At 32.0% G+C, this 12,512-nt stretch overlaps 1 protein-coding gene across 1 annotated transcript in view; it reads right to left on the reverse strand.

The window, feature by feature from the left end:
- Nucleotides 1-12,512, reverse strand: part of LOC134690669 (tudor domain-containing protein 7-like) — a 74,165-nt gene that overhangs the window by 25,328 nt on the left and 36,325 nt on the right. Inside the window, exons 11-19 of the mRNA XM_063550661.1 lie at nucleotides 11,725-11,858; nucleotides 10,465-10,600; nucleotides 9,873-9,916; nucleotides 9,012-9,123; nucleotides 7,941-8,051; nucleotides 7,118-7,258; nucleotides 2,707-2,797; nucleotides 1,022-1,171; nucleotides 449-552 (exon numbers count right to left, since the gene is read on the reverse strand). Coding sequence (XP_063406731.1) covers nucleotides 449-552; nucleotides 1,022-1,171; nucleotides 2,707-2,797; nucleotides 7,118-7,258; nucleotides 7,941-8,051; nucleotides 9,012-9,123; nucleotides 9,873-9,916; nucleotides 10,465-10,600; nucleotides 11,725-11,858 — 1,023 coding nt within the window. The remainder of the gene's footprint in view (nucleotides 1-448; nucleotides 553-1,021; nucleotides 1,172-2,706; nucleotides 2,798-7,117; nucleotides 7,259-7,940; nucleotides 8,052-9,011; nucleotides 9,124-9,872; nucleotides 9,917-10,464; nucleotides 10,601-11,724; nucleotides 11,859-12,512) is intronic.

Below are 12,512 nucleotides of genomic sequence, written 5' to 3' on the forward strand. Positions count from 1 at the left end.
TTTAACATCCCCATTCTGACCTGACGTGGTTGCTTACTTGATACATCCAGCACCTCCAAATGGAAGCCTCACTTTGACAAGGGTTTAAATACTGTAGTGACCATATTTCTATTTCCTAGTCGATCTTTGGGATCACAGAGATAAAGGATTGGTTTATAAAGTAGTTCATATACAATTTGGAAATTAGTATGGCGTTCATTATCACTGAACCTGTATATATTTGTTTAGGGGCCAGCTGAAGGACGCCTCCTGGTGCGGGAATTTCTCGCTATATTGAAGACCTGTTGGTGACCTTCTACTGTTGTTTTTCCTGTGGTCCAGTTATTGTCTCTTTGACACATTCCCCATTTCCATTCTCAATTTTATCATTTGTACAGAATAATTTCTCCAACTACTCAGAGCATCACAAAGTTATAGGTTTTGTTTATAAAGAATAATTCATACGTACAGAATAATTTTCTCCTACAAGCCGGAGCACCACAGAATTAGAGGATTGGTTTATGAAAGATATGTAAACATCCCATTCATTCTCTTCTGGTAATTTAAGTTGCTCTAAAATGAAATAAAGTTATAACTAATAACTAAAAATATCTTATTCATACACATCAGTAGCAGATCCAGAACTTTTAATAAGGGGGACCTGCTCCAGTCATGATTCAGTGATTCACTAATTTTTCTCACAAAAAGGGAGGCCTGTTGAAACTGTACTTTGACCTATAATGGTTCACTTTTACAAATTATGACTTGGATGGAGAGTTGTCTCATTGGTACGCATACCACGTCTTCTTATATCTATTAAGAAAATGCCAGTCAGGAATATAATTTTGCAATTTGACCAGGCACTTTCTGTTTTGAATTTTCCTTGGAGTTTGGTATTTTTGTGATTTTACTTTTTTCCAATGTTAAAGATATCAGGCTTTTCAATTAATATAATGCGATTTCGATGCTTAAGATCTGTCTTAGCACCAAAAGCAAGGCAGCATTCAATAATATTTCTGTGAGTTGTTGTTTTAGTATTTACCTGGTTCTATGTCAGACCCTGCCTCTGAGATGCTGTCTTCTATCACGATTTCTTCCAGAGGTCGTACCAGTCCCAGTTCTATCAACTTTTGGTTAATAGAGATTTCACTGTCTTCTTTTAAGTAAAGGTCTACTTCACAAATCCCATCATCTAAAAATATACATAATCTATGTGCAAACTTCTTTTGTTTAAGACTGATTTATATTAAAATTAATCAAAATGTTTCAAAAAAATAATATATTGTTATCCTGTGTTAATTTGTTTGTTCTTTCAATTATTGTGTTAATTTTTCTTCACTTTGTTTGATTTATTTTGATATTGTGACTCTATAATGTAAGTTTAATCTTATATAATATAATTCTTTAGATAAGATCACTTAATCTTGTGAAAAAACATAATTCTCTACTAGCAATTTTTTTTTTTAATTAAAAAATCCTCAACAAGGAGTAAAATAATAGAATCTATATTTCTCCAAAGGAAATAATCATATAAATAGACAGGGTGACTGATGGAATTTTATAAAATACATCATGCCTATTCATGATAATAACAATTTAGCAAAAATCGAGCAACTTAATAAGGATTGTCTCTTTTTCAGTCAGGCAAATATACTTTTTAGGTAAATTTTTTTTGACCAAGTATCATACAAAATTTAATACGTGAAATTTAGAGATTCAAAACTATCAAAAAATTGTTAAAATTTTCAACAAAAAAAACACATTTCAAATCAAGGGCAGATAATTATATAACAATATTTTTTCAATTTTATTTTTCAAGAAAGTAAAAACCTGTGATCACATATCTTTTTTTTCTAGGAAAAGATTAGGTAAAGCAATTCTCTCATTGGACTCAACTAAACTATGGAGAAATTCAGTTTCCACGATAAAGGCTATATAACACATATAAAGTATTTGTAATTTACTTAATTTCTATATATTTTACAAAAAAAATAGGTCTATAAAACCCAGTTTTGAAACAGAAATTTGAAAGTACATTTACCCAGAAGTCCTCAGCAGAACTTTTAGAAAATATTTATCTTCAAACATCTAGACAATGATTAAAACATTAAAAACATTTCTGAATTACAATGTATAGAAGATAAAATTATTGGAAAATAAAATGTTCGGTTTTTTTCTTCCAGGAGATGTATACCAGAATTGATGTGAAAATATTTCTATTGCTTTTATTGAACTAGATATGATGGGTAAAATGAAAGCCAAACTTTATATATACAAAAAGAAAGCTTTAAAATATTTTTTCTCTAAAGTAATTATATATGAAGATCCAGTTTTAAAGCAGAATAACTCAAGGTATCTGAATTTTAAAAAAAAAGAAGGTCCCAGTAAAATCCAGGAGAGGTACTGTAGATTTATTATTATTAGTGGATACAAAATTTGTGGATTTCATTTGTTCGGGTTGTTCAAGAAAGTAATGATTTTCTAGAGGCTTGTATGCAGACCTTGGCAAAAATCAGGATATCAAACATCTATGGAAATACAATGTTTCTTCAAATCTATTAAAAATTGGTAACCACCTAAAATAAATGAATTCACTGTATAAAACATTTGAGAAACTATGTACAGCAAACAGCCTTTAATACAATTCAAATAGTTATTTGTCATAACATAGAAAAGGCAATCAAATAGAGAATTGAAATGGGGAAAGTGTCATAGTATTTTTTGTACCTGTATAACTTTGGGTAACAGCAATCAAAGCTTCTTCTTTGACAATATCTCCAAATTTTGTTTGCACATTTTTCGACCAATCATCTTCTCCCTTTAAAATAAATATTTATACATTTAATATATTTTTGACTTATACTGAAACCCATACCTATGTAGCAATAATATTCATATCAAATAAAATGTATGCTGTATGGGCTTTGCTCATTATTGAAGGCTGCACAGTGAACTTTAGTTGTTTAATTTCTGTGTCATATTGTCTCTGGTGGAGAATAGTCTTATTTGCAATCATACCACATCTTCTTTTTTTATATTATGGTTGTTTAATTGATACTTCCATATGACAACTCAGAGGATGATATCTTGGACATGGAATAGTGAGATTTGAAAATTCTGGTATTTCTAGATTTAGATTGCCATAGATATATTTGGCAAAATGATCAAGAAATTTTTTGTTCTTAAATTCTCTAGAACTTCTTACTTTATTTGGTGTTTTAAACTTTTTTTATTGAAGTTCACTGATGGGTCTAATGAAGGTGTATCCTTCTGGCGTACACAATATACATCCTGGTTTATATGAGGAGTTTCTATACCTCATGGTACGTTGTAATGTCAAATATAATTTGAATGTCCTTAGGTGGGGCAAAAAAAAATATTTTGCAGTTAAAGTATCAGACTTTGCAAAAATCACAGTTTTTGTATAAAAACATTTCTTATGTCATATTTTAAAATACCTGAAGTGGCTGTATACCATATACACAGTGTACAAGCGGACAGTGACACAAAATGGAAGTTGCTGATCTGTCCGACGGCGATCAGCTCGTTGTTTTTCAAAAAAATATAGAATATCAACACAAAGTGTCCCATAATGGATTGTTCAGCAGCTCAAGGTAAGTGAATAACTACAATGATGTATTTTTGACCATTTAAAGCTTATTTTATGCTTTTAGCATCAACCGTCTTTTTAAAATAACTCCTGATCATGAAGAGGGGTCAAAATTTTGCGATTTTTCGAGTCATAAATCTTAACAAAACTCCGAAAATTCAAACATTTTCAAGATTTTTAATCGATACATAGTTGAATAATCATATTCCGCATACACACACAAAAGTTTGGTTCATTTTTTTAGCTCACCTGGCCCGAAGGGCCAAGTGAGCTTTTCTCATCACTTTGCGTCCGGCGTCTGTCGTCGTCCGTCGTCGTCGTCGTCCGTCGTCGTCCGTCGTCGTCCTGCGTTAACTTTTACAAAAATCTTCTCCTCTGAAACTACCAGGCCAAATTAAACCAAACTTGGCCACAATCATCATTGGGGTATCTAGTTTAAAAATTGTGTCCGGTGACCCGGTCAACCAACCAAGATGGCCGCCATGGCTAAAAATAGAACATAGGGGTAAAATGCAGTTTTTGGCTTATAACTCAAAAACCAAAGCATTTAGAGCAATTCTGACATGGGGGGTAAATTGTTTATCAGGTCAAGATCTATCTGCCCTGAAAATTTCAGATGAATCGAACAACCTGTTGTTGGGTTGCTACCCCTAAATTGGTAATTTTAAGGAAATTTTGCTGTTTTTGGTTATTATCTTGAAAAATATTATAGATAGAGATAAACTGTAAACAGCAATAATGTTCAGCAAAATAAGATTTACAAATAAGTCAACATTACCGAAATGGTCAAATGACCCCTTTAGGAGTTATTGCCCTTTATAGTCAATTTTTAACCATTTTTTGTAAATCTTAATTATCTTTTACAAAAATCTTCTCCTCTGAAACTACTGCGCCATATTAAACCAAACTTGGCCACAATCATCATTGGGGTATCTAGTTTAAAAATTGTGTCCGGTGACCCGGTCAACCTACCAAGATGGCCACCATGGCTAAAAATAGAACATAGGGGTAAAATGCATTTTTTGGCTTATAACTCAAAAACCAAAGCATTTAGAGCAATTCTGACATGGGGTAAAATTGTTTATCAGGTTAAGATCTATCTGCCCTGAAAATTTCAGATGAATCGAACAACCTGTTGTTGGGTTGCTACCCCTAAATTGGTAATTTTAAGGAAATTTTGCTGTTTTTGGTTATTATCTTGAAAAATATTATAGATAGAGATAAACTGTAAACAGCAATAATGTTCAGCAAAATAAGATTTACAAATAAGTCAACATTACCGAAATGGTCAAATGACCCCTTTAGGAGTTATTGCCCTTTATAGTCAATTTTTAACCATTTTTCGTAAATCTTAGTTATCTGTTACAAAAATCTTCTCCTCTGAAACTACTGCGCCATATTAAACCAAACTTGGCCACAATCATCATTGGGGTATCTAGTTTAAAAATTGTGTCTGTTGACCTGGTCAACCTACCAAGATGGCTGCCATGGCTAAAAATAGAACATGGGATAAAATGCAGTTTTTGGCTTATAACTCAAAAACAAAAGCATTAAGAGGAAAACTGGCATGGGTTAAATTGTTTATCAGGTCAAGATCTATCTGAAAATTTCAGACGAATCGATAGTCAATTTTTAACAATTTTCATAAAATTTGTAAATTTTTACTAACACTTTTAACTGAAACTACTAGTGGGCCAATCATTATAGATGGGGATATATGTACGCAGCAAGAATGTTCAGTAAAGTTAGATCTACAAACATATCACCATCACCAAAACACAATTTTGTCACGAATCCATCTGTGTCCTTTGTTGAATATTCACATATACAAATGTACCAAGGTGAGCGACACAGGCTCTTTAGAGCCTCTAGTTTTATTATATTGTCACAATTGAATCTTTTCTATTCAAAGTGTACTGTCCCCCTCGTTGCCACCGTATGTTTTCATACTGTCCGATTCGTTGGTCATATTCATGATCGATATCTTAAGCAAAAGTAAGATTGAAACATGCAATTTATCCACATTCATGACCGATTTCCTAGGAAATATCAACATTTATAAAATGTTACTGATTATTACATATAAAAAGCATTGTTAATGCATGCACATGAAAATTTAATATACGTTTCTCTAGTTTGTTTTAGGAAAATGGGGCATGTAGGTGATTTTTATGGTATATTTATTCATACATTCATGTGGAACATTGTTATTTTTATCACTTAAAAACATAAATAGGGGTAATAACTTTTCATGAAAAATACAACCATGCAACAAAAGTTATTTCTAGGCCTTTTATAGCTGACTATGCGGTATGGGCTTTGCTCATTGTTGAAGGCCGTACGGTGACCTATAGTTGTTCATTTCTGTGTCATTTAATTTGTTCTCTTGTTGAGTTGTCTCATTGGCAATTACACCAAATCTTCTTTTTTATATTTATAAACGTTTGACACAGAAAATCAAAACAATAGTTTTTTACACCCAGTTTGCGTCTTATTTCACCAATAATCAAAAAAATCTCATGGCTTGGAATTCAAGTCAAAAAGAATCAATTGCTTTTGCTTAAGATATCGATCATGAATATGACCAACGAATCGGAGAGTATGAAAACATACGGTGGCAACGAGGCGGACAAGGTCCGCAAACGATGAAAACGAGCAGCAGACATGAGTAAAGGTTCTGGAAGAGTGACCAATGTCCCCCTTTAATTGACACGAGATCCAAGCTGAATATATAATCTATAAATATTTTCCATATATAATCATAGACAGTATCTGTGTTGAATAAAGTTTAAATGTGGATAAATTGCATGTTTCAATCTTACTTTTGCTTAAGATATCGATCATGAATATGACCAACGAATCGGACAGTATGAAAACATACGGTGGCAACGAGGGGGACAGTACACTTTGAATAGAAAAGATTCAATTGTGACAATATAATAAAAAAAAATGAACCAAACTTTTGTGTGTGTATGCGGAATATGATTATTCAACTATGTATCGATTAAAAATCTTGAAAATGTTTGAATTTTCGGAGTTTTGTTAAGATTTATGACTCAAAAAATCGCAAAATGTTGACCCCTCTTCATGATCAGGAGTTATTTTAAAAAGACGGTTGATGCTAAAAGCATAAAATAAGCTTTAAATGGTCAAAAATACATCATTGTAGTTATTCACTTACCTTGAGCTGCTGAACAATCCATTATGGGACACTTTGTGTTGATATTCTATATTTTTTTGAAAAACAACGAGCCGATCGCCGTCGGACAGATCAGCAACTTCCGTTTTGTGTCACTGTCCGCTTGTACACTGTGATATAATGTGCAGTAAATAGCTTGGACGGGGTATTTATACCTGAAGTGGCTGTATACCATATAATGTGCAGTAAATAGCTTGGACGGGGTATTTATACCTGAAGTGGCTGTATACCATATAATGTGCAGTAAATAGCTTGGACGGGGTATTTATACCTGAAGTGGCTGTATACCATATAATGTGCAGTAAATAGCTTGGACAGGATATTTATACCTGAAGTGGCTGTATACCATATAATGTACAGTAAATAGCTTGGACAGGATAGGTTGATATTTTCTCTGACAGCCATCGTGTATTACAGGACTCACACTTCTCATCATTACCAAAATCAACATATAAAACATTTATCACAGACTGAAAAGAGAAAAAGTAATTAAATTCACACAATAACCTATATTTCATACTGTGAAATGTAAATTCGTTATTATTCATGGAATACCAACTTTTTGTGGATTTGGTGGATAAAGGTAAATTCAAATGTTCAACAAAATATAAATTTTCTATAGGCTTGTATCAGGGGTCCTGATCCCCAAATCCTGGAATTTAAAAAACATGAAATCCTGAAGTCCAGAATTTAAATAAATGTAAATCCCGACATCCTGAAATTTGAAAATAGAATTCCTGGATCCCGAAAGGGTCAATCCCAAAATCCTGAGCTTAAAAACAACCGATTCCCGAGTCTTGATAAAGGTCCTATCCCCCCTCATGTATGCAGACTTTTGGCAAAACCATAAAATTAAATATCCACAAAAATGCAATATGTACAGAAACCATGAAAATAAATGAATCCCCAGTAAAATAAAATAAATTTGCTTTTAATGTGTGTATTATCATCAGAAGATACCAAAACCTTGATCACTTGATAAATATTCTGTATCAACTTCACAAATAACACATGATGGTCTTTAAAAATTATATAGATTCTTGATATAATAGGTAAAATGTCCATAAATTTTATTATTGTGGCTTGTTCGACAAAATAGTTTTCTACATATTAAAATAAGCTTGATGCAGTATATAGTGAAGATGTGCTTACATTTTCAGGAGAATCAGACAAGATTTCTGCTCTACTCCAGCTACCATCAGTACTGTACATAGCTGCCACAAATTTACCTTTAATTAAATCACTTTTTAAGGGGACTGGTTCCTTAAAAGAAAAATATATTATATTTATTCAGAAACTCCCTTTAAAACACATAATATTATCTATTTCAGGGCCTAATATTGTTAAATACCAATTCTAAAATTGCTAAAAATCTACATGATTCTTACATACAAGTCGTCATTCAGTAATTACAATGGATAAGCATTTTTTTTTTTTTTTTCCAAAACTCATCTTTACTACAAACATTTATTAACCACAGACAGGAAATTTTAGATTTTGATGCAAATTACTAAGTTTTATGAATTCTCTGCCTTTTGATACTTTTTCCATTAACCAAAAAATAGTTGATCTGTTGCTTATTGTACCTGATAAACAATGTGAATAAAAAAAAAAAAATTAACCAATTAACCATGAAATTTAGGTCAAGGTCAAATGAAACCTGACATTCAGACATGGTGTGTTAATTTACATTTTTTTATTGAGCTAAGTCTTACAATTTTATTGATAATTTATCATGTTTTTTTCTATGTTGTACTATTGTTTCAGAAAAAGGGAGAAGGTTTGGTACCATTAAAATGTTTAATCCTGCTGCAAATGTTTGCACCTGTCCTAAGTCAGGAATCTGTACAGTAGTTGTCGTTTGTTTATGTAATTTATTCGTGTTTCTCATTTCTCATTTTGTTATATATAGATTAGGCCTTTGGTTTTCCTGTTTGAATAGTTTTACACTAGTAATTTTGGGGCCCTTTATAGCTTGCTGTTCAGTGTGAGTCAAGGCTTTGTGTTGAAAACCGTACCTTGGTTTACTTTTATAAATTGTTATTTGAACATGTTGCATGGAGAGTTGTCTCATTGGCACTCATACCACATCTTCCTATATCTATGGTACAAGCATTTTTGAATACACCAATCTAATTCCATGGTTCATTTTGCAAAAGGTGGACCTAAGTCTTCATGCAGCAATTGTCAGCAACCATAGCACTAATACTCTATCATAAATACCTTTTCTATATCGGCTAAACCTTCAACAATCTCATCTATGGGACTATCTTCCAACTGGACACAAAAACACCCAATACTGTGTATATAGGTTATGTAGACAACAACCCTCTCTCTGTAAAATATAAAACTTATATAAAGCATGTTGTTTATAAAAGTCTGACAATCAAAATTTGAGGTGTTTCAATTTGACTAATCTGTAAGATCTAGGTGATTAAGTGTTGTACCAATATGACAACTATCTAACCTAGTCAAGATTCAGACAATTTTTCAAATGCTTGTCATAAAAGATTTTTGCGCAGAAAGTAAATTGTATTGCGTGATAAAAAACATGTAATATAACAATAGTTTGGTTTAACTGAGATGGCCATGGCACATATGATTCAGATTCAAATATTTTACATCCTTCAGCTTTGAAAAAAAATCAAAGGCATTTATCCTCTAATTCAAAAAAAAATGAACAACTTTGACTGGTCTATATTATTCACATTTTTGGAGTTCTTTTTTTACATTATACACCAAATTTCAGACTCCATTTTAAAGAAGAGATATTACTTCTCATTAACATGACAAACGTAGAGGGTCCAAAATGAAGAAAGGATTTCCTCAATTGATTGAGTGTGGAACTTTTGTGATTGTTTTCCTTCTGTAAAGAGTTTTATTTAGAAACAAACATAAGATAGATCTCAAGATTAAAATAACAGATGTAAAAAAAGTCCCACTTTTGATTTTTATTAAAATGCCTCAGAGGAAAGAGTAAATATTTAAATAAGACTATGTATTGAACTTCCCTTCGGATTTTTTTATAACAAAATAGCAATCCATTTATTAGATTTTTTTCCTTCTCAACCTCGTTAAACTTACCCCAGTGGAAGTGTTTTCCCTTGTGGAATTCTGAAGTCTTTTCTCTGCAATCATAAGACAGTAGAAATATTTGTATTCATTTACAAAAATATCAATACGTTGTGTTCTGTTTATATTTCTAAATACTCTACAATCATCACCAACCTAACAACACCAAGGTTGTGAGTCCAACTCAGCTTGTCTGTGACTTATATCTATTTAATTTACTAAGATCATGGGTTTTTCTTCTGGACATTAAGCAGCCATCCTGTTTTCTGCTGAAGTTCATTGACACTCTCTTTAGGGTTTTTCAACCAATAAAAACTTTTGTGGATTTATTCGTTTTCATGAATATCCATTTTCGTTGATTGAGGTCAGAGGAAAAATTGCATTTTCCTGGATATTTGATTTCATGGTTTTGCCAATCTTTGGAACTGATAATTTAAGATAAAAGAACTATCTTAGAATTAAGCTTCATACTTTATTTGACCTTTTTAACTTTTTTGGAATCGAGCGTAACTGATGAGTCTTTTGCACACACTATGTGCATCTGGAGTAAATACAAAATTTAATTCTGGTATCTCTGATGAGTTTAGACAGGAAGTAGAATTACCTGAGAGCTTTGTTGGACAGGAAATGGAATTTGTGTAAGAACTGGAACATCTTTCTTTGGAGATGGAATGGTTTGTACAGGAGGTGGCCATGTTTCTTTTACAGGATAGAATACTTCTGTATTTGTTAATGTGTTACTGTAAATAGAAAATACTGTTACAATAAACTGTGTTTTTGTAAAAAAATACATGTACATAAAATGTGCTTTCTGTCCATTAATATAAAATCTAAAAATGTTGTCTGTACCCTTCTGGAATTTTTTATTATTATTGAAATTACAGATTGTGTAATCTGACTTTTTATAGGTTGTCAGGTATATGTTAGGTGTTATTGACAATTCTTACCCCTTCATAATATAATATGCAAATATGTATAGCAGGTTTTGTTCAGGTTGCTTTCAGAAGCTGAGCATTATAGTATTGTGTACTGTTGATTTGTTTGTACATGTTGTCAACTTTCATACTGTTTTACAGGCTACTTTGAGACCTTGCACATAGGTATGTGGCTGACCCAAGTCAGAAACCTCTTTATGGTTTGATTTTGTAAGATCTGCAATGTTTTTGTTATGTGTAAATCTGTGATAGTCTCTGTATAGGTGATACCTAACACTACAGGGAGATAACTCTGTAAAGTCAGCTAAATGTTTTAATTTTGTTGTGTTGTAAAAGGAATATTAAGCTTCTCAATGATCAAAATTTATGGTTGTCAAATTGCTATATAACAAGTGTAATTTTTTTGACAAAACAGTTGGTTCAAAGTTTTTCAAATTTTTATATTTTTGTTAAAGTGTCAAAAAAAATACCTTGACAAAATTTTATGAAAATTAAACGAGCCAAATAAATTGTAGTGAAAGTGTTGGGTACCACCTTAAAACAATGTTTAACACTTTGAGCATGCAATGTTGAAGGGACATCTGTCACTTTTAAAAATTCATAAGTTGACACAAATCAGTCCAGTTGCTAGTGATGAACCGATTATCAGGTTGTCTGCATGTTGATATTGTAAAAGTTTAGTTCAAACATTATGGCGTCACTGATAAACCCTTGTCAAAGTTATTAAAGCTGAGTTAACATATTTGACGTCACAAAGCCGTGATATGCTTTTTTATTAAGAGAGCTGAACAGAGTGATATAGACAGTGGGACGACCAATAAAGAAAATAATCACATCACAACGTAAGTTTAAATATAAATTATGAAATTATTGATAATCTTTCATCATTATGACCATGTTGACAGGATCATTACCACTACCAAACTTACAATTCTACTCGAGACAAATCTTTCCAAGCCTTCACTAAATCTAGTAAGTTTCCTGGAGGATCTTCTTGGAATCTTTCTTTATATTCTACAGGAAATCTAGTGCTCCACAAACCATTGGGTTTGGATTCAAGAATCTGTGAATAGAAAAAAAGATTGTGCAATGGTGATTATTATAAAAGGTACATGTCAGACTTAATTAATACAATATGTAAGGCACATGTTTTGTCAACCAAATCGGTGTCTATCAGAAGTCTGGCAAACCGATAACTGTATGAAGCATTGGAAATCAAATATCCTGAATTGTACAACTGTATAAACAAGAATGTGTTCATTTATTCAGTACACGGATGCCCTCTTGCACTTTCATGTTCTTTGTTCAGTGGACCGTGAAAATGTGGTAAAATCTCTAATTTGGCATCAAAATTAGAATCAAATCAGAAAGAACAATTGTGTACTAAATTTTAAGTTGATTGGAGTCATAGGACTTAAACTTCAACTTCATTAAACTACCTTGACCAAAAACTTTAACCTGAATTTCACAGAATTGAAAATAACACTTCTGCACAGTACATCAACTGATACACGATTACAACTAGAAAAAAAGCTTTTTTAAATGTCATATAGAGAAGTTAGGATGTTTTTATATGAAATACTCTTCTTGTGTTGTGATTTGAATAAAAAGAGATGAGGGGAATTACTTTTGGTTTAAATACCATCTTATCATATTAACTACAGTTTATCTTTAGTGTCACGAAGTTGTGTTATACAGCTGAAGACCAAAAATACTA

This window comes from Mytilus trossulus, chromosome 11 (genome assembly GCF_036588685.1).
Source record: "Mytilus trossulus isolate FHL-02 chromosome 11, PNRI_Mtr1.1.1.hap1, whole genome shotgun sequence".
Lineage (NCBI taxonomy): Eukaryota > Metazoa > Mollusca > Bivalvia > Mytilida > Mytilidae > Mytilus > Mytilus trossulus.